Below are 18,897 nucleotides of genomic sequence, written 5' to 3' on the forward strand. Positions count from 1 at the left end.
TATTAATATGGACAACTTGAACAAGCACTAGTCTAATCCCCTTAAATTGGAGATTGTCAACACCAGGGGACAAAAACCAGTAGACTGTCCTTTGTGCCAGGAGGTTTTGGTGCCTAGTTGTCCACCTCTCCAAGTACCCACCGCCACGGGCAACAGGCGAGACCAATGCGCAAGCACTCAATAACTACGAAAAATGCCTTAAAACATAGCCATGTTTAAGACAATAAAACGATTCGCCAGATCGCTACGGTAGGGGACATTTCCCCTGTTCGCCAGTTCGGGCTTCGCCAGATCAGGACTTTCCCACCACATCTCCCTAGTGCCCACGTCCCTAGTGTCCAGTTGGTTTTGGTGCCATTAGGAGGATCATGTTGGTTGCTCTTCCCGGTCTGTGTGTTCTCTGTACTGTTACCTGTCAGATAAACAGTGTGTTGCCTTAAATGTCTCTCCATCATGCTACTGTAGCTTTTATGGTTTCTCCTTTTCCTGTATCCTGTTCTTTACTGCTGATAAATGGGGGCCAATATTTCACCAAGTGTGTTTGTTGGTTTGAAGAAAGCCATCTAAAGTTATACATGCAAAGATTTTGTAGGCCTAAATGGCACACAGCAGTGACAGCACACAAACAACACCACTGAGGTTGTTTTATATTTAATTTAATAAAGCACATTTTCACTTTCACACAAACTTTCAAGTCAATGTACTGTAGCCGAATAGTTTGCGACCAAACCCATGATTAGTAATAATCCAACACAAAGATAAAGAGAAAAAAAAGAGAGAACAGCTTTATACATTTAATAAAATACCCTTTGTCTCAACAATTTACATTCTGGTCTACAGCTTTTTGCTTTCAGGAATGATCCTGTTCATATGCTTTATTCCTTCTTGAAAATATTACTTTAAATAACCTCTGTATGAAGCTCCTGGGCACACTTTTAAACAAAAATCAATCCCCTCCCCTGAAAAAAATAAAATAAACTATATATATACTATGTGAATATATTTGTTGATAGGTAGTGTTAAGGTTCACAAACCTTAACATGAGAAAAAGAAAAAAGAAACAAAAGTCTACTCAAACCAATATAATTCTCTAGGAACTCAAATGTAAACAAAAACTATTAGACACACATAGGTCCCTTTCAATGAATACATTCCAGTGAAGAGAAAGAACAGAAGCTTTTCCTAAAACAATGTAATGTGCACTCCTACACCTGTGATTAATAACTCTTACTTCTGGGCAAGCTACTCTTAACATTTTCACCTAAACTACCGTTTTGGTGAAAATAGTAAGAGTTGGTACATAATTCTTTCATCTTTTTTTTATATTGTCAGAGATTTATTTCAGTTTGTGGTTTAAGCCTTCCCACACATACAGGGTAACCTGATGTGATGACACTGCCCCCAAGTGGCAAGCTGGACTCATATCTAGTTAAATGTCTAATTCAAATATTTCAATATGAAGAGGAAAATGTGTTAAACACTTAAACCCTCTATAGGCTATTTGTCATTAATACTTAGTTGACCAGGTCTGTACTTTGTTTTGGTCTACCGAAAACATCCGATCTACAAGCTCACAACCGTGCTGTGGATCGTCTATTTTCAGCAAATGGTCCCCCCTGAATAGGGATGCTATTGTTCAAGTGGTTAACTGACACTAAATCAACAGAGTGACAATTTGGTCCGACTCCAACAACAAGTAGAGCCAGATGAAATCAACAAAGGCGTAAAGACAAATTATTAAGTGTACATAATGATGTCATACTGATATTAACCAACACATATAAAAGTCCTTCAAAGCAGACCGACATGTCTATTCAGACAAAAGAGTTGCATTCTATTCAACCAACAATATATCATTATTACTGATTTCTAAAACGCTTAAATGCAGACCAAAACTAGGAAAACATTTAACTGGGAATGTAACATCACTTCCTCACTGTGGCTCAGAATTAAAATCATCTTCATTTGGTCAAAAACACAGCTCAAATCAAATCATCAAATCACACATTTCCCTTTTATAAATATTTTCTATATTGTGTACAACAGTTTTCTCACAATAAGTCAACCCACCACAAACAGCAAAATCCTGCACACTACTTTTGCCAGGTGTCACATTTTTAAGGCTACTAATAATTCCATCCTACATTTTTCCTTTGGGTTTTTGACTATTGCACTCATCAAGAATATTATTTTGGAGTTGTCAATATTTCCCTTCCTGAAAATAAGTTAGTCACTTTTAATAGGGCCAGACCAGTGTTCAGCAGCAAATACTTATTTTACTTCATGACATCATCCAGTCACTTTTCATAATGTCCCTATCTTTTTAGGTCAGCTAAGGACAAATAAAGATTGTTTTCAGCCAAGATTGAGATGCAGACTCAGTATAAGGAATAATGGGCTGCACACCAAGCAATATAACTATGAAGATATTGCTTTCAAATTGTTCAAACTCAAATGGATGTCAGAGTCCACACCACGACTATATGACAGTGGAACGAAATAGTCATAGTGCTTGCTGTGGATGTCCATTAAGATTAGATGCTAAATGTCTATGTATCACCAATTCATGGTGTTTTGTACATTGCAAAATAGTCCGGAGTCCCAACTCCATCAGAGATCAGACTTGATCCAAAATAGACAGAAAAAGGCACTACACTGCAAAGTTACTCAGAACCCACTCACAATTTCTATGAATCTCGAACTCTGGCTCTCATTAAGCAGTCATCTAATGTCAAGCACAGCTATGCCCCAAAACTTTCCATGAAACAAAAACTAAAAGGGATTTATAAATTAGGTTAATGTTCAAATACTGTCCAAATATGTAATTTATGACTAATTTAAGTATTTTTATTATATGGTCTACTCTACTGTACTGTAGAGATGTATTTGTTGAGACATTCCAGTGCAAACAGGATTCAGTGATATACAATAGCAGGGTTTTCCAGGCGTAATCTCCAGTGTGTTGACAATGTTAACCATTCCATCCGCCATTCAATGTACAACTCACAAAGATGTATGAGTGCACTGAGGTCAACTGCTGCAAAATGAAGAACAGGGGTTTCAGTGGTAGACTTACTCTCCACAGGACCGACCAACACAGCCCTCACATCAGTCACTCGTCATCAATGAGCTTCTCAGCACCGTTTTCTGCTTGTCTGACTGCACTACTCCCTCTTTCCTCTCCTCCACTGCCCTCTTCCTCCTCCTCCTCATCCTCTGCATAGCCGTGGGCCTGGCCGCCGTAGTTGATCATGGTGCGGGAGAGGTCCACCTCGATGGGGAAGACGTCTGCCTCCTTCAGAACGGCATAGCACTCGTCGTAGTATCGCGACATGCCCGACACAAAGCGCTGTAGCTGGAACACAATGTCCTGGACTGGAGAGGGAAGAACAGGGGGAAGGTAGGGGACAATGTGTGTGTGGGGGGTACACAGAAGTCAGAAGATGAGATGAAGTGACAGGCTGACTCAGTCGAAAATAAACTGTCTAAAGTCTAAACTAAAGGCTGCAGACGACAAATGCATTTTTTTTGTTTTGTAAGGGCTTGACGAACTGAAGAAAGTTTAACGAACATTTTTCAACATAACTCTGACTTGATCTTTTTGCATGTTCTCCCTGTGTCTCCTAGGGTAGGTACCCTCAAAAACATGCAGTAATCCTGGTCTCTATACTGCCTCCCCCTGGCCAGCCGGGGCGCCTGATGGAGGGGAAAGGAACTGGTTGGAATAACGTGTTCCTTCTACACGCTACATCCAACCGGGGAAGCTTCCCCCTGTCAGGTGATAAGAAGTGGCCTGCTGTGCTCACTCCTCATGCACTGAAGGAAGCATTAGCTCAGTTCAGGGCTCTCCCCAGGTTGGCAATTGGCACTGGGTGAACAATGGGTTACAACATTGTGGGATAACATAAAAAAAAAAGAAGAACTCTGACTTGATCAGGCTTAATAATAGAGCCAATAGAGATTCATTAATATGCCTTTATCAGCTGCGAGATGAACTAACGCATCGATTTAGAAGGGAAAAAAGCTGTTTGTTTTCTCCTCAAGTCAGCAAAGCTGCATCCATTTCTGTAAAAAAGAAAACATACTTTCACACCGCTATGGTTTGTTCTGCATTTTTTAACTAACTGAATAGAATTGGTTTAAGGTGATTTATTCAAGTCTGTAGTCTTGACAAATATCGCTCCACTCTGGTGAAAAAGAGATGCAGGAAGTGAACCAAAACAATTGAACAGTTGAATATTGTTTTCAATTCAAATATAATCAACTATTACTAAATAAACGTTATCGTACATTTTGTCTTGATTTATAAATTCTTTGAAATCCTAGTTAAGTTACACGTGCGAGGGAATTAAAAACAAAGTGATATAAAGTAAGTAGAGAAAAGAACAGACCATGTTTCTGATCCAGAAGTTCTATCTTCTCAAGCACATCCTTCCTCATCTTGGCAAAGCGTGCCCGAGCCTCCTGTCTACACCGCAGTATCAGACGGTACTCGTAGTTACCAGTACTGACACGATACATGGGCTCTCCCATGGCCTGAGGGAATAAACATATCAAGTATTGATGAGGATAATGTGGAGGTGTTCACTGAGACAGATCCAATATGTCTTACTGCATACACACAATAAACAAACTCACAAAAAAACATTTTTGCTAAAATCCCAGAGTAAATTTGACTAAACACAAGTATATTTGTCTTTATTTTTTGAGGGAATTAAATGTTATTTTGTCCAATCTGTATTGTATGTTTATACAAACAGTATGTTAATACAATATAACAATTGGGGATGTTTGTATTTGGTGTCCCAGCTCTTCTATTGAGACATTTAGATCCTGTGTCTTATGTTGGACATGACCTTGGCTTTAATACTATCCCGTTTCTGTTTAGACACGTTTAATTTCTCCCCAGAGCAAGCTGCGAGGAAGGCTCTATAAGCTCATTGGTCAAAACAACTCTACTCGGGTTAATATCTGGGGTAGAACAAGAAAGTTGTTCAAGACTCTGATGGTCTTGATAAGGTTACTCACAATGCAACTGTACTCTTCATCATCCATCTCCTTCACCTTTAGGCAGTATGACTTAAAAACAAATACTGTAATCAGCCAAAGCAACATTTAACTTATATAACAGTGAACCTATAAAACATCTTCATGGAACGTGTTCATCTCATAAAGAAAAAGGTTAAACATTTCAGATGTACAGTATTATAAAAGATGAATTGAGTATGGTGATGTGTCCTCACTAGATATTCAAACTTGACATCCAGGTACTTGCGGATGGTGAGCTTGGTGTCTGGTATGGCCTTGTGAAGGTATGTGTTCAGGTCATGAAGCATCTGTTCAACAGAATACAATAACTTACAATAGGTGTGACAGGGCTCATGGTTTAGCCATTTGATTAAACAGATAAAGTGGGAGAGGAACCCAGGCCACTACTACAAAAAAGAGGCAACAGGTCAAGTTGATCTATACAGTATTGGTTGGCTATCCACAAATCAACTACAAAAGGTACCACACAAAACAATCGGACGAAATTTACAAATAAGATATTCAAAACTCCTCGAGGACATATAATTCAGTCCAAACAGATCAACACTTTTTCAAGAAATGAAACATCAATGAATGAAAACATTTCTTATTATTTTATAAACTCGATGTGTTCCCAAAAAACATTAAGCATTAAATGCTCTACACTCTGTTCTGCACTCACAGGCTTGATGGTCTTCAGGAGCTGAATGCCATATTTCTCAATGTTGCGGTGTGCCTCCGCAAACTTCACAAAAGCTTCACTGGCTGCAGCCTGGGGTTCCCGTACGCCAATAACCGAGAACACATCTCCAAATGCTGAAAGAATTAGAATGATCATGAAACATCAACCAAATAAGTGTGATCTTTCCAGAGGCATGAAAATTTGGACACTCTTAGTCTTAGGTATGCCGATGTTGGTTGGGCAATCCAATTGCCATGGGAATTATTATAAGATTTGTGTTTACAGTGGACTAAATGAGTGTCACAATTATTATTATCATTGAACTTCTAGGGTAGAAAAAGGTGGGATGACATGCAACACACCTCTGTGAGTTTGGGAGAGCTCAAAAAAGGCTCTGAGCAGTCTCTTTGTGTGCTCCATCAGCCCTTCAAAGAAAACAGAGATGATATGAGAATAAGAAATAAAATGTATATCCTATTTCTGCAGTTACAGCATTGAGTAAAATATATGTTCAAGTTCAGTAAGCCAGGTCCCCCAACAGAACCATCTCAAGCCCCAACTCAAACTGTATTAATTATATACATACTATATAAATATATACTATTCTGATACAATTATCCAAACAGATGCTATTTTACTCCAAGTCTGGATGATAACCAGGGCAGTAAATTAAGAGAAGCAGCCAAATGCAGGTTCACTTTTGAGTCTATCAGGTTATCAGGTACCACAGGGCGGCAGTGTCTCGGGAGTTAGAGCGGCTGTGATCCATGGTGAATTTTAGAAGATCCTAAAGACCACTCATAAAGATGTAATGTACTGCAAGGCAACCTTGAGCAGTTTAAGACCTTTGTAAAGTTCTGCTGTTTTTTCCAGCTCCTCCAGTCTCTTAACCAGTCCATCTGTAAAGAAACATTAGGTACAGATTAACAATATATATAAGACAGTCTTTAAAAAGTTTAAGTCTTAGTTATATCCTTACCAATATTACAATTACTTATCAATAAATCTATCTATATCTATAAATCTATAGACAGTACAGTATATGTATATAAATGATACATATCTACAGTATATTACACACAGTACACGGTATAAGAAAGCATAAGCATAAACACTCCACTCTCTAACCGTTGCATAGAATGGCTCTGCTGAGTCCAAGAGCATCTGCGGTGCCTGAGCTCATGTTCTCCACTAGGCGGTGCTTCACTTTCTTCAGGACTGAAACAAACAAGGAAACAATACATTCATGGTGTTTTAACTTGCTCTTAATTAAAGTGTTTATTATATTGACAATGGGTAGACAGTAGACACTATACTAAAGCCATCCAGCTGGCAGCTGCATTTTTTAGGAGGGTTAACTTATTAAATAATTGTTCAGTGCATTTGTATTACTGTCACCGGACATAAAAGCCAACAACAACAACAACTGCCCATCTATTCCAGTCATTTCCATATTGGAGCAGTTACCTATATCCAGAGACTTCCCCTGTTTGGGGTCTGCCTGGAGTTTGTTGTAGTGGATTGTTGCTTCTCCCTGTAGAAGCATATAATAAAACATAATTAACATAATAACATATGTTAACATAATATTATCTACATTCGATCCATGAGGGGAAAACACCTTAATTATTACGTAACTGAATTAAACTTAAAGGGGAAACTATGTCATTAATATACCTTTGAGCTGTTATGTGGAAATAAGAAAAAAGTCCCCCTGCTTCTGTGTTGCCTAGAACTGGATGATTGATTTGGGGGGGTTTGTATTGCAAAGTACACCATGATGACATCATCTTGGTGTACTTTGCAATACAAACCCCATGAAAATGGGTGGTTCCCCCCTTTAATGTTTGTCTATTTATACTGTAAACCAATAACTGAAATGAACAAGTACAAGTGTAGTTAAATAATAATAATAATAATAATAATAATAATAGTTAGTAGTAGTTAAATAATAAGAACACGGATAATTTGCACACCTTGCTACTAATGCTGAGAGTAAATGCCACATGCAGTCTTTGCAGTGGTTGGACAGTCAATGACACAATCTAATCCTTTAATTCCTAAACTGGACCCTCTTTCTAATCCACTGTTGGAGTCATGGAACTTCCTGTGTGTTCACAATGGAGCCCAAAAACAACACAGCCACTCTGCGTTGGTGACAGAATGTCACGTGCTACCATCTATTGTTCCCATTTCTCTAGTAGTGAACTGGGCTTGTGAGCAATGTCCCTCTTCTGCACAGTCTGATGGTGGGATTACACCCAAAATCAAGTGAGGTCAGTGACATACGTTACAGGACGTACCTTTCACACACACTGAAGTAATCTGTAAGTAACTTGTTCTTGGTTTTAATTTTCATTGACAATGCAAACAGCAGTCAAAATAACATCTGCCATACATAATACAAAAGAAAAGTGTCCAAAAATATATCAAATACGTTTCACGTTGGTTCAGATTATTTGGTTTGTAGAATAGAAAATAATCTCCAGGCTACAGTTGTTACCAAGCATGTTATATTGTGTGGACTAATTTAACCTGGCATTAAAACGTATGCATGACCATTAAATGGCTGTTGGCTGGTGTTAACATCAAACTGGGGACCAGATTTTCCAACCGGGTTGCCCATTGTTAAACAACTGAACAACAGAATGGCTTTAATGCGAGCACACTAATGTTATTGTAAGGTTATATGTACAAAATTCAATGTTTTCAAAGGAGAGATATTTTGCTAAAGTAAATTAGTTAATGCCAGTCTTCTATTTCTCCATCCCCATTACAGTGTACCTGTACAGCTTGAATCATCTTGGCCACCTCCACCTTAGTCTTTCCCTTCACAGGCTTGCCGTTCACTCCTGTAATTTCATCACCAGCTGCCACTGTCCCGTCCAGAGCTGCAGGGGTATTGTCAAAGACCTGGGAGACAATAGAAATAAGATTTTAAAAAGGCAGCAATTGCAACATCCCATAAGAGAGCAAATTATGCGATTTTTTTCACTCAACCAAATCTCACTTGGATTTACCACCGTTTGCGAAAAAAGAATAAAAGATTGTATAAAATGAGACTTATGGTACATGTGATTAAAAATTGTTCATTAGTTGAAGATGTCTAGTAAATCTGGTGTATTATTTGTATAGCACTTAATCACTGGTACAGTCCCAAAGGATTGTACAGATGCAATGGAAAGGCACTCCTTTCCATTGATTAAGACACACCTAGCGCATTTTTTTCCACCCTTTTTCTTTTTACAGTCTTAGCGAGCTGTCTGACAGTCTGGCTGGATGGTCGGCAAAACTGTCCTAGAGGCACATGCACAAATGCAAAATATAGGACACCAGAGTGCTTCTGCCAACTGTTAGTGACTATGCAGGAAGCCTTGTGTCCGTTGTTTTCAATAAAAATAGTTTTTACCAAGTGTGTGTCGGAGTGTCACTGCTTTTCCACAATGTTGGTTAAACATGCATCCCCTATTCGCTCATGCAAGGACATGACATGTGTAGACGGAAGAATGCACAATAATGCCTCCCAGCCAGCAGCCATCAAAGAGGCGCTGTTGCAACCAACATTGTGGCAAACGAGGAAAAGCAGTGACACTTGCATTTGTGCATGTGTAGAGCCACCACTAGGACAGTAGAGCCACTAGGACAGTTTTGCCTGTTAGCTCGCTAAGACTCTCGTAGCGGCATACGCGTCACAAGTGCCTAGGTCTCGCTACGTGAATCTTAATCTAAGGCTAGAAAGGCACCAGTGCAGGCTAGTACAACAATTATTATGAAACCAGTCTACATGTACCTACCTGTACAATGTAGAGACAGGGGCAGTACTGTGCCCCACCCCCAATGCTGATCCCTATCAGGTTCTGAGCATCTTTCTTCAGAGTCACAGTTCCAGGTACGGTGGGTATCCCCCTTTAGAGGAGACAACGTTAAATTACCGGTATCCCTTAAACCTATTTTATACTTTGTTGTACAACCATATCTTCAAGATGATTTCTTATAGCTTACTGCAAAGCCATTCAAAACAAACACCACTACAAACTTAAAAGTGACAATTATTCTAACTAACTTACAACTTGTCCTCTTCCAACTCATAGTCCATGTCTGTGAACATATCAGGCCAGCTTCACTCCGTCCTTGTGTAACCTGATATTGAACAGGGTAACATTACAATCAAGTATGCTTGAACAATGACATAATGTACAAAGGGGAAGATAATGTAATTTTAAGGGTGTGTATCTCTGAGACATAAAAAATGGAAGAGACTAGTGTCCATTGTGTTCCATTTGTACACTCTTGGGAGTTACATGTAGCAGCAGAGACAATGGTCTATCTATGGATTTAGTTGTCTGATAGCTTTCCCCTTGTCAGCCAGTCAGTCACTGTAGGAGGCTGGCTACTGCAGAACTGGAGCAAACAGCTGGTAATAACAACAGTATACTGACATTAGCCAGCTGGAATAACACGTGAAGTAAACCTCACTACATCTATCATATAGATAGATAGAAGCATGCATGAACCTGATGTAGTGAAAGAAAAACAAATGAGTTGTAGTTTTGTTATTGAAAAAATATCCTCAAACGGCGAGGAAAAGGGCTAGCTATCGATAGCTAAGTAGCCGAGACAGTAGCAGCAGGTGTATTTGGAACAGAATCATAATAACTAAGAATAGGAATAAGAAGTCGCGGGTTTACCTTTGAAATATGCAATGGTCACGCTCATACAAATGTCCCTTGACATGCATATGAAAGCAGTGTTGATCAAATTGTTCCTTGTATTTGCAAATGTTTTATTTCTGGATTGCCTGCCTCTGTCTGACAGATGATGATCTGTTTACTTTTCTTCGTCACTTCCGGTAACTCAGCGGATGTTGGAGAGAGAAGCAGAAATATTATGCAAATTAAAAGCTTAATTGTTCTTAATTGCATAGACGGGTTTCTGGTCCACGTCACGTTTGATTCGGTACCAAAATTAGCCAATGAAACCAGGCTTAACCAGCGCTCCCCAAACAACAGGTTTGGGGATTGGACGGACTGATTACATGATACAGTCACCTGTGCATTTAGTCTCAATGTTTGTAAACAAGAAACCCGTCTATAATATAGGCCTATTAATCAAATGTGAATGTTGATTGAATCCCAGTGTAAAGGCAGCATTAGTTCAAAAGCCCCTGAATAATGTTGTCACACTGTTGTGTTTACACAGATTAGGCCTACTCATTGATCGATGCAGAAGTTAATCTTTATCACATTCTATTAATGTTTACATTGTGAGGGAAACTGCTGTGCTGTGAGTGAATATTGGTTGAAAGTCCTGCTTCTTTTCTCATTGGATTCCGTGGTGGAAAGCCTACGTGACTCCAGGTTACATTGGATTTAACATAAAAGGTAGCCTACTAGTCTCTGATCACTCTCAGTCAGACCACTGTTTTGAGGTTTGACGTTTGTGTTTGTTTACTAAAAATATATATTATTATTTGTTTCAGAATTATTTTCAACCCTCCCAAGAAGTAAAATGAGCATGGTATGTTTGACTATGACTTCACTTGACGTTAATTTTGTTCTTTACCCTAATCTGTATTACCTTTGGCATAGGCTATTGACAATGCTATGTGTGAGAATGATTTTGTTAGAGTAAAGTTGTTTGCTATTAGTTCTAAATGCTCCTGCAACTGAACTTCACAAATACTGGTGACAATGATCCAACTTATTTAATTATTACTGAAGAAACTTTAAACTGCAGTTTGAATTGTGTTTTTCAGGAACTTGAACTGAAGAATGTTGCCCTGAGAGCCGGAGACGAGCTGAAAGTGAAGGGCCAGATTTTACATGATGCGAGCAGGTAAACCTACTGTATGCAAATACATTTAATGATTCACACTCAGGGGAATATGGTATTGTCTCTTCAAATGGAGTTGTGGTTTGAAGTAGCAGTGGTTACCTGCAAATCACAGGTACAGGCTACTATTAAAAAAGCAGCACAGTAAATACACTGTATGCTGTAGTGTAGTGTTTGAATTTAACACGTGCACCTCCTCATTCCAATCATTATTTATCTATTACTAGTAAGGCGCCTTAGGGCGATATGCGACCTCGCCCTTAATTCTTGGCCATCTGGCCATATCGGACCAGTTACCCATATATGGAGATCCATGTACTGTATAGTACATCCCCTTTATGCCCATACATGGAGATCCCTGTCTGAACCAGCCGCACAGATATGGGCTGTCTTCCTCCATATATGGGCATTCCCATATGAAGTGTTAGATATGGGCTTATTATTGATGACATCAGGGATCTCCACATATGGGCATAAAAGGGATTCTCTTAGAGTGGTTCCCATGACATCACAACATACAAAATATTTTATGCCCATACATGGAGATCCCTATCTGTGAACCAGCCACACAGATATGGGCCATGTCTTGGCCATCTGGCCAGTGATACCTGTATATATCGATGACATCAGGGATCTTCATATATGGGCATAAAAGGGATTCTGGGGAATACCCATATATGGACTTTTACATAGGTGATGTCTCCTGAGATATCGCCTGTTATGTCACAGTGATGTGTCAAGGGAACTACAGTGTCAGGCGTGACCTTCAGAGATACACGGATACGTGGACAAGATGTGCCGGACATCACAGTGACATCAGAGCATGATGTCAGAGCGGCAAACCCATAGACTGTAAAAATGTGTACACGTCTACATGTCGATAAGCTGTGACATTTCTCATGGTAAACTGCGACCTTCGGTCGCAATTATACATGTTTTTTTATCATGTAATTCTCAATCCAGGTTCCAGATTGACCTGGGCTGTGAGGCAGATGAACTGGCGCTGCACTTTAACCCTCGTTTCCATGACGATGAAGATGGATCTGTGCTCGTATGCAACTCAAAGACTGATGGATGCTGGGGTGATGAGAAGAGGGAAACACACAACCCTTTACAGAGGGGCTCTGAAGTGAAGGTGGGACCTACTGTAGGGAGGTGTTGGGTACTATACAGTAGGTGGGGCAAACTTACTAGAAAATACTGCAGGTATTTTTACATTCTGGTATGTCTTTCTAAATGGGTGTTTAATTCAACCTATTGGCATTGATAATGAGGTACATTTGTGCTCCATGTGTATTTGTATTTAGCTCGCATACTAGCTGCAGGGTTCTACGGACGCTGTGTCAGACATATGGTTGTCCGCTATCTTTAGTGGACTATCTTTGCTTGCACACAAGATACTGTACATCAAAATCAAATTGGTGGATCCCCATGAAACTGTCCGAGTGCATGCACGCTCCATTGAGGATGAACCTTTACCATTTAAGTGACCCCTAATCTCTCAAAACAGATACAAAAACAATGCTGATGGGTTCCCAGATTGAGTTTCCCCTACCCTTTACTGTAGTGCCATCCTCTGGCCAAAATGACAAAAATGCATACAATAGGCAGATTGCAGGTCACACTCACTTTGGTATGTCTTGGACATTGTTGTCAGTTGATGTATTGTAATAATAAACCTACTGAAACCTACTGTGCAACTGCTATAGCCTTTCCTGTAAAACATGCACGCACGCAGTCTACATAGTGCATCTAAATAGGGCCATTAGCATTGTTTGCTAATTCTTGACCTAATAAATTACTTTAGACAAACAAACAAACAACAAGTGAATGTTTATTAAAGCTAAAGTTGTGCACAAAATAAGAAAGGCACTAGGGTGGCAGGAGCACAAGTAACTGTAGTACAGGTAGTTGTTAGTTACCACAGACAGTATAGTAATTCATCAGGAACTGCGTTCCCCCACAGTTTTTTGTGGTTGTATTTCAGTATAGTGCTGCCACATTGGCGTAAAGATACTGGGAAAGTGACGTTGAACAATAAAAATTATTATCAACATTTCCTTTCTGTGTAGATTGTTGTGAAGCTGACTGGAGACATGTTTGAAGTGGAGCTTCCTGATGGAGAGGAAGTTCAGTTCCCCAACCGTGAGGGCATGGACATCATCACCTACGTCCGAATTAGAGGAGACTTCAGACTCACCTCTTTTAAGATCTGCTGAAAGTAAATGTTAAATAGCGGTGTCATCCATGCTAGTACTTCAGAACAAGTTGTTCATACTGTAGTGTACAGTGGCCACTATAGTAATATTGGCTGTGTGATTACTTGCTAGGCTCTTCCCTAAATATATATATTTGCTTGTGTACATGAATGCGACATTAAAGATTAAAGTGCAAGACAAACTATCACTTCTATACTTTCCCAGGTAAGCAGTGGAAGAGTCTTTTAAATGGCCTGATTCGCTGATAGTATTCATACAAATGTCCTTAATAAAACCCATTATCAATATCCAAGTTGTCATTGATCCATGTTTGTGCAATAAAAGCAATGTCACATCAAAGACGATTGAAACGGGTCTAATGTATTTTTCACCTTTTTCCTTTGCTTTCTTTCTTTTTATCCTATATCACTGATGGAATTTGGATCATATTCCATATGGATAAACAGTTTTCCCCAACCATAATAAAGTACTCCACACAATGAATGAGACCACACCGGGGAATATGTGTTTTTTGATAAGTTGTATTGAAAATATAGTCAGTTTAAATTGTACTGTACAAGTACAGTAGAGCAAAATCACCCATCGTAGCTCTCAGGTTAATAGACAGTTGACATGATTTTATATAGTTACTGTGAAGCAGTATGATATCGTGACCGTGGTCACCTCATCGGCTGACCTGACCTTTATCAGTGGTCAGAACACAACAGAATTGTTGATTAAAGATGGTTTGCCAGTTACATACTGTATCAGGCCCTTGTACAGTGTCAAGGCTGTAGGAACAACAACGTTAGAACAACAGGGTTTGTTTTGGAACAGGGTGGCAAACAGCACAATCAAAGAGTTAAGATATTTGACCGTTATACACAAATTGGTACACACTATATTAATATTATTTTAAATAATATTAATCCATCAATTCCATCCCCTTGTACCAATTTGGGATAGGTCAAAGAAAAATAAACAACAAGGGAAGAAGACATGGGTTAAACTTTTTAAAGGTATTTGAAACAGAACATAATAGTTGAACAGTTTAAGTCAAAAACATTTCGATAGCTTTAAGTTTTAAAGAGGAGAGTCAAAAGAACTGTATATTTCCAAAGGTATTTAAGTATTTTTAAAGGTATTTAAATCAGAATACAACCAAAGGTAAAAATATTTTGATAATGAAAGATAAAGGACTGTATAATTTGGAATCATTAGGGGGAGTGCGTCAAAGGGCAGTCTGAGATTAAACCAAGGATATTTTCTCTTATAATTTGGGGCCTGTAACGTTTAGTTAACATGAGTTAGAATATTTTTATGAGAGTGAGGAGAAAATCACACGTTCCTTAAAATATATTGATAGGAAAAGGAAACCTTTGATCCATCAATAACAAACATTGTCCTGTCGCACCATGACAAATTTTATCACTAAATTTAGAATCTTTCCAAAGTTTCTTCACAGCCTCACCTGGGTTGATGGTGGGATGCACTACAAAGAGTGCCTTTAATGAAAGAGAATATATCTATATATATATATATATATATATATATATATATATATATATTTTTTTTTTTTACGTTTTGATTTGTTTGGTGAAGTCGCCTCACCTGAGATTGACGAATGTAGAATTTTAAAAATTTGATTAGTGTGGTGGAGCGGTCATGGTCCATTCCTTGCTTGACCTATGACCTTCGCCAGGGTGTCCCAGCCAGGGTGGACTTTTTGACTCCACAACAGTAAGGTAGGACCTCTGTCCTCATCATTTCAGTAAGGTTTTATAACCAAATATGACATTTCAGTATTTAACATTTCCAAGACGAGGCTATGAGATCTTATCAAAATAAGAGAGTTGTATGTTGTGACAAGACAGCTGTAAATATTAACAAAAATGATATAGGAACTCATGTGACTTGAATCCTCGTACTCACGAAAAATGATCCTTCGTCACAGATCATGGGAAGAGATATGGACCGTCTGTCATAGATAAGTCAATTAATCTGAAAAATAAAATAAACATCAGAATTACTTGGAAGTTAAGACCATTGGGTGTATTTATGTATAGAAAGGTTTGATTTGTTTTAGATATACATCACCAAGGGACACGGTTTGTGTCTAATTGTAATAAGTTTGTTCTGTTAGGGGGAAACAGATTTAAACAGGGTTAAGCAGAATGAAATATATATATATTCTGAAATAAAATGAGATGAAAATGTAGTGGAATATGTAAATATGAAATCAGAAAATAAAATATGAATTCAGAAAATGAAAATATGAAAGAAGTTAAAATGGAAAGATATTAAAATAAATTAAAAATGAAAAAATATTAAATTCTCCTTCATTCTCCAAACACATTCCCTCCCGTTTGGCACAGACAAAAATTGGGTGTGACAAAAATTGTAAAATATGGTCAAATGGGAAACAGATTGTCAAGTGTACAGACGTACAGTGATTCTGCTCACTGTCAGAGTTAGTGAGCTTCCAAGCCTGTGAGGGGGGAAGTGTATCATAACAAGATAAGCATTTACCAAACTATTAAAATCGTTAGAAAACCAGAAAATGAATGAAACTTAAAGAAATAAAATAAGAAAAATGAAATAGAAACACATAACATAATCATAATGTCATTCTTTTTTTTCTTTTTTTTTTCATATGTGTAATACTGTATAAGCTGTCAATAGAGTCGTAATAATTGTGGGATTTGACTAGTTGTTGTTTTTTTTTGTTATATATTCTGAACAAGGTCCCCGCCTGCAGTCGGCAGCTGGGGAGTAAGTAACTTAAGTACCTTTACTCGAGTAAAGAGAATGAAGGATTACCCAAAATAAACTGATAGGCCTCTTCCATCTTTAACCCATACTGCAGTTTACGTGTTAAAGATGGATTTCGGCAAATATTGGTGAAAGTAACGTTTTTGGTACATGTCCCTAAAATGTGGTTTAACAGAAAAGGATTACTAAATAATTGAGGATCTATTTTGAGTTGGTTGGGGGATGTTGACATTAATAATAAATCTCACACACACAGACCCTCTAACCTTGAAGGCCTGTCTTCCAGCAGACAGGCACACTATCAGTTGTTTTTTGTTGTGTTTTGAAAGGAATGAAAACAATCTCAACAAGTCAGCCAGCGTTCAGTTGTTACAGGAAATAGTGTCTTTCACGACAAAACAGAAGGACAGAAGAAAACCCGTTAAAAATAAAATTGAAATAAAACAGTCAGTCAGTCAGTCAGTCAGTCAGTCAGTCAAGTTGGTTAGCGAGTGTAGTGGAGTTTCCACTATACCTGTCTATCCAGGTCGATTCCATCCTGTCATAATAATGAAATAACTTAAGTAAAAATAATCCCTGTCACCTGTCATTGAAAAAAAATAATTAAGGCAGAGGGAGAAAAACCAAAGACAGATTCAAATATAACCCCAGTGCATTGTTATCCAAAGGTCATATGTACACATAATTCAGACAGGGAGGTAAACCGGGCAAGTGGGTAGAACAGAAGGAGAAAAAGAAAGTGAGACCCCTTTTTCGAGAGAGAGCGAGGTCAAACACAGAGTAAAAATGCTTGTGGCCTCTCAAAATAAAATCAGGAAAATGAGATAAAAACAGATTATCGAGTTTTTTCAAAATAAAACAATAAAATAACACATAGGCCGTGCCAGCCTATAAGCAGCGTAAGCAGCTCACGCGAGCAGCAGGCATTGAGCAAGCAAGCAGCATAAGCCAAGCACATATTGTACCGTATTGTACACAGAAGTAGCACCGCTCACTTCATACTTGGTTTGATTTTCCTGCTTTCATAATAGACAAACCGAAATGTAACCAGGGGAGGAAAATTGGATTAGAGATGATTAGACAGATAATATATCAAAAACATTTAACACATGGGTTTGTCAGTCAGAACTTGTTTTTTTTTTTTTTCTCTCAGAAGTCGTACTTAGTCAAAAGTAAACAAAATATATAGTACCATTATCTCGGGGCGTCCCCAGGGTCAAAAGAGTGTTTGTTCTTTTCGGGACATTGTAATCCATGAAAGTCACGTAGCAGATCTACAAGCTCACAACGCGCCCCATCGCGTTGTGAAAGGCAGTGCCAGCCAGGTTCGGCTGGGGGGGGGGGGGCATTGTCAAGCCCTTCAGAAAACATTGTTTGCGTTGTCTGTTCCTTCCTAATGAGGTTTGCAGATCTACAAGCTCACAACGCGTCCCATCGCGTTGTGAGTGAAAGGCATCCAGTGGCAAATAATGTCCGATTTCTCCGCAGCTCCGCACATATCCATTGAAATGTTCCAGGAAATGATTGGGTCAGGGTATTAACATCTCATCCGTGTGGGTCCAGGTTTTACACAATAAAAACACTGCTTCTCGGAGCAGGGGGCTTTTTTAGCTTGAATGGTCATGTTTCTTAAAAATGTTCTTGGGAGCGCTGAGATAAAAAGCTCCTGTATTCAACATCTCAGAGTCGCCTGAGACGGAAATAAAAAATAAATAAAATAAGATAAGACTTTGAGACGAAAACGAAGACGTGTAAGCGTAAAGCATGAAGATTTCCGTCAGAACGTTCTGTTCTGGAACATAAAGGAAATCTACCAATTAAAATAACCACGCTATTTCTTATGTGATTAAGTGGCTCTAATCAGCCGTATTGGGTACCGTACTGGCCGAAGAGACATTCCTTCAGAACAAAATATGTTCTGGCCCCAAAAAAAAGATTTCCGTCAGAACGTCTTGAAAAAGCTGTTCTGGAGCATAAAATGAAATCTATACTGATGTCTCGTACTGATACACCAACCTTAGACAAGCAATCTCCGTGGCCAAACGGCTGCTATGTCCTCAAAACATGTAACAAAAAGCGACAAAACAATAGACTAAAACATTAAACAATAAAAACGCAGCTGTGTTAAGAGCTAGCTAGACTCTTAAGACAGCAGGTATAAACGTATGACCTGGGTTCTGTTGAATGAGGACTTAGTGTGTGAGAATGAAGCATGTCGCCCTCTCAAAGTCTCTGTGCGGAGAGATGAGGGGAGAGAGATCGTCCGTGAAAGGCTCCTGGTGTGGAACGTTGTGCCAGAGCCAAACCTGGCCGCCTCCATTTCGGCTTTCTTCAGACCGTTGTGAGGTTTTATCGATATGTTGATGTGGGAGAGAGTCATCATAT

At 38.8% G+C, this 18,897-nt stretch overlaps 2 protein-coding genes across 3 annotated transcripts; one reads left to right on the forward strand and one right to left on the reverse strand.

The window, feature by feature from the left end:
* Positions 1 to 656: 656 nt before the first annotated feature.
* On the reverse strand, positions 657 to 10,537 carry pick1 (protein interacting with prkca 1). Of its 2 annotated transcripts, XR_013961899.1 has the most exons (14): positions 10,399 to 10,537; positions 9,778 to 9,850; positions 9,505 to 9,616; positions 8,495 to 8,623; positions 7,178 to 7,244; positions 6,839 to 6,928; positions 6,556 to 6,609; positions 6,073 to 6,135; positions 5,711 to 5,844; positions 5,244 to 5,336; positions 5,029 to 5,079; positions 4,392 to 4,536; positions 1,773 to 3,375; positions 657 to 1,545 (listed from the first exon to the last, which is right to left on the reverse strand). XR_013961899.1 is itself a non-coding variant. In XM_080722924.1 (13 exons), the coding sequence occupies exons 2-13, from the start codon at positions 9,816 to 9,818 to the stop codon at positions 3,113 to 3,115; spliced, it is 1,242 nt and encodes a 413-aa protein (XP_080579050.1). In that variant the 5' UTR covers positions 9,819 to 9,850; positions 10,399 to 10,537; the 3' UTR covers positions 657 to 3,112. The 2 variants fall into 2 exon arrangements, 1 of the variants encoding a protein (XP_080579050.1); XM_080722924.1 differs by having other exon boundaries at positions 657 to 3,375.
* A 442-nt stretch (positions 10,538 to 10,979) lies between these two features.
* On the forward strand, positions 10,980 to 14,094 carry LOC308282554 (galectin-2-like). The gene is made up of 5 exons (XM_080722933.1): positions 10,980 to 11,091; positions 11,190 to 11,227; positions 11,466 to 11,545; positions 12,506 to 12,677; positions 13,615 to 14,094. The coding sequence occupies exons 2-5, from the start codon at positions 11,219 to 11,221 to the stop codon at positions 13,759 to 13,761; spliced, it is 408 nt and encodes a 135-aa protein (XP_080579059.1). The 5' UTR covers positions 10,980 to 11,091; positions 11,190 to 11,218; the 3' UTR covers positions 13,762 to 14,094.
* The last annotated feature ends 4,803 nt before the right edge of the window (positions 14,095 to 18,897 follow it).

The sequence above is a fragment of the Nannobrachium achirus genome (assembly GCF_963921795.1).
Source record: "Nannobrachium achirus genome assembly, chromosome: 4".
Lineage (NCBI taxonomy): Eukaryota > Metazoa > Chordata > Actinopteri > Myctophiformes > Myctophidae > Nannobrachium > Nannobrachium achirus.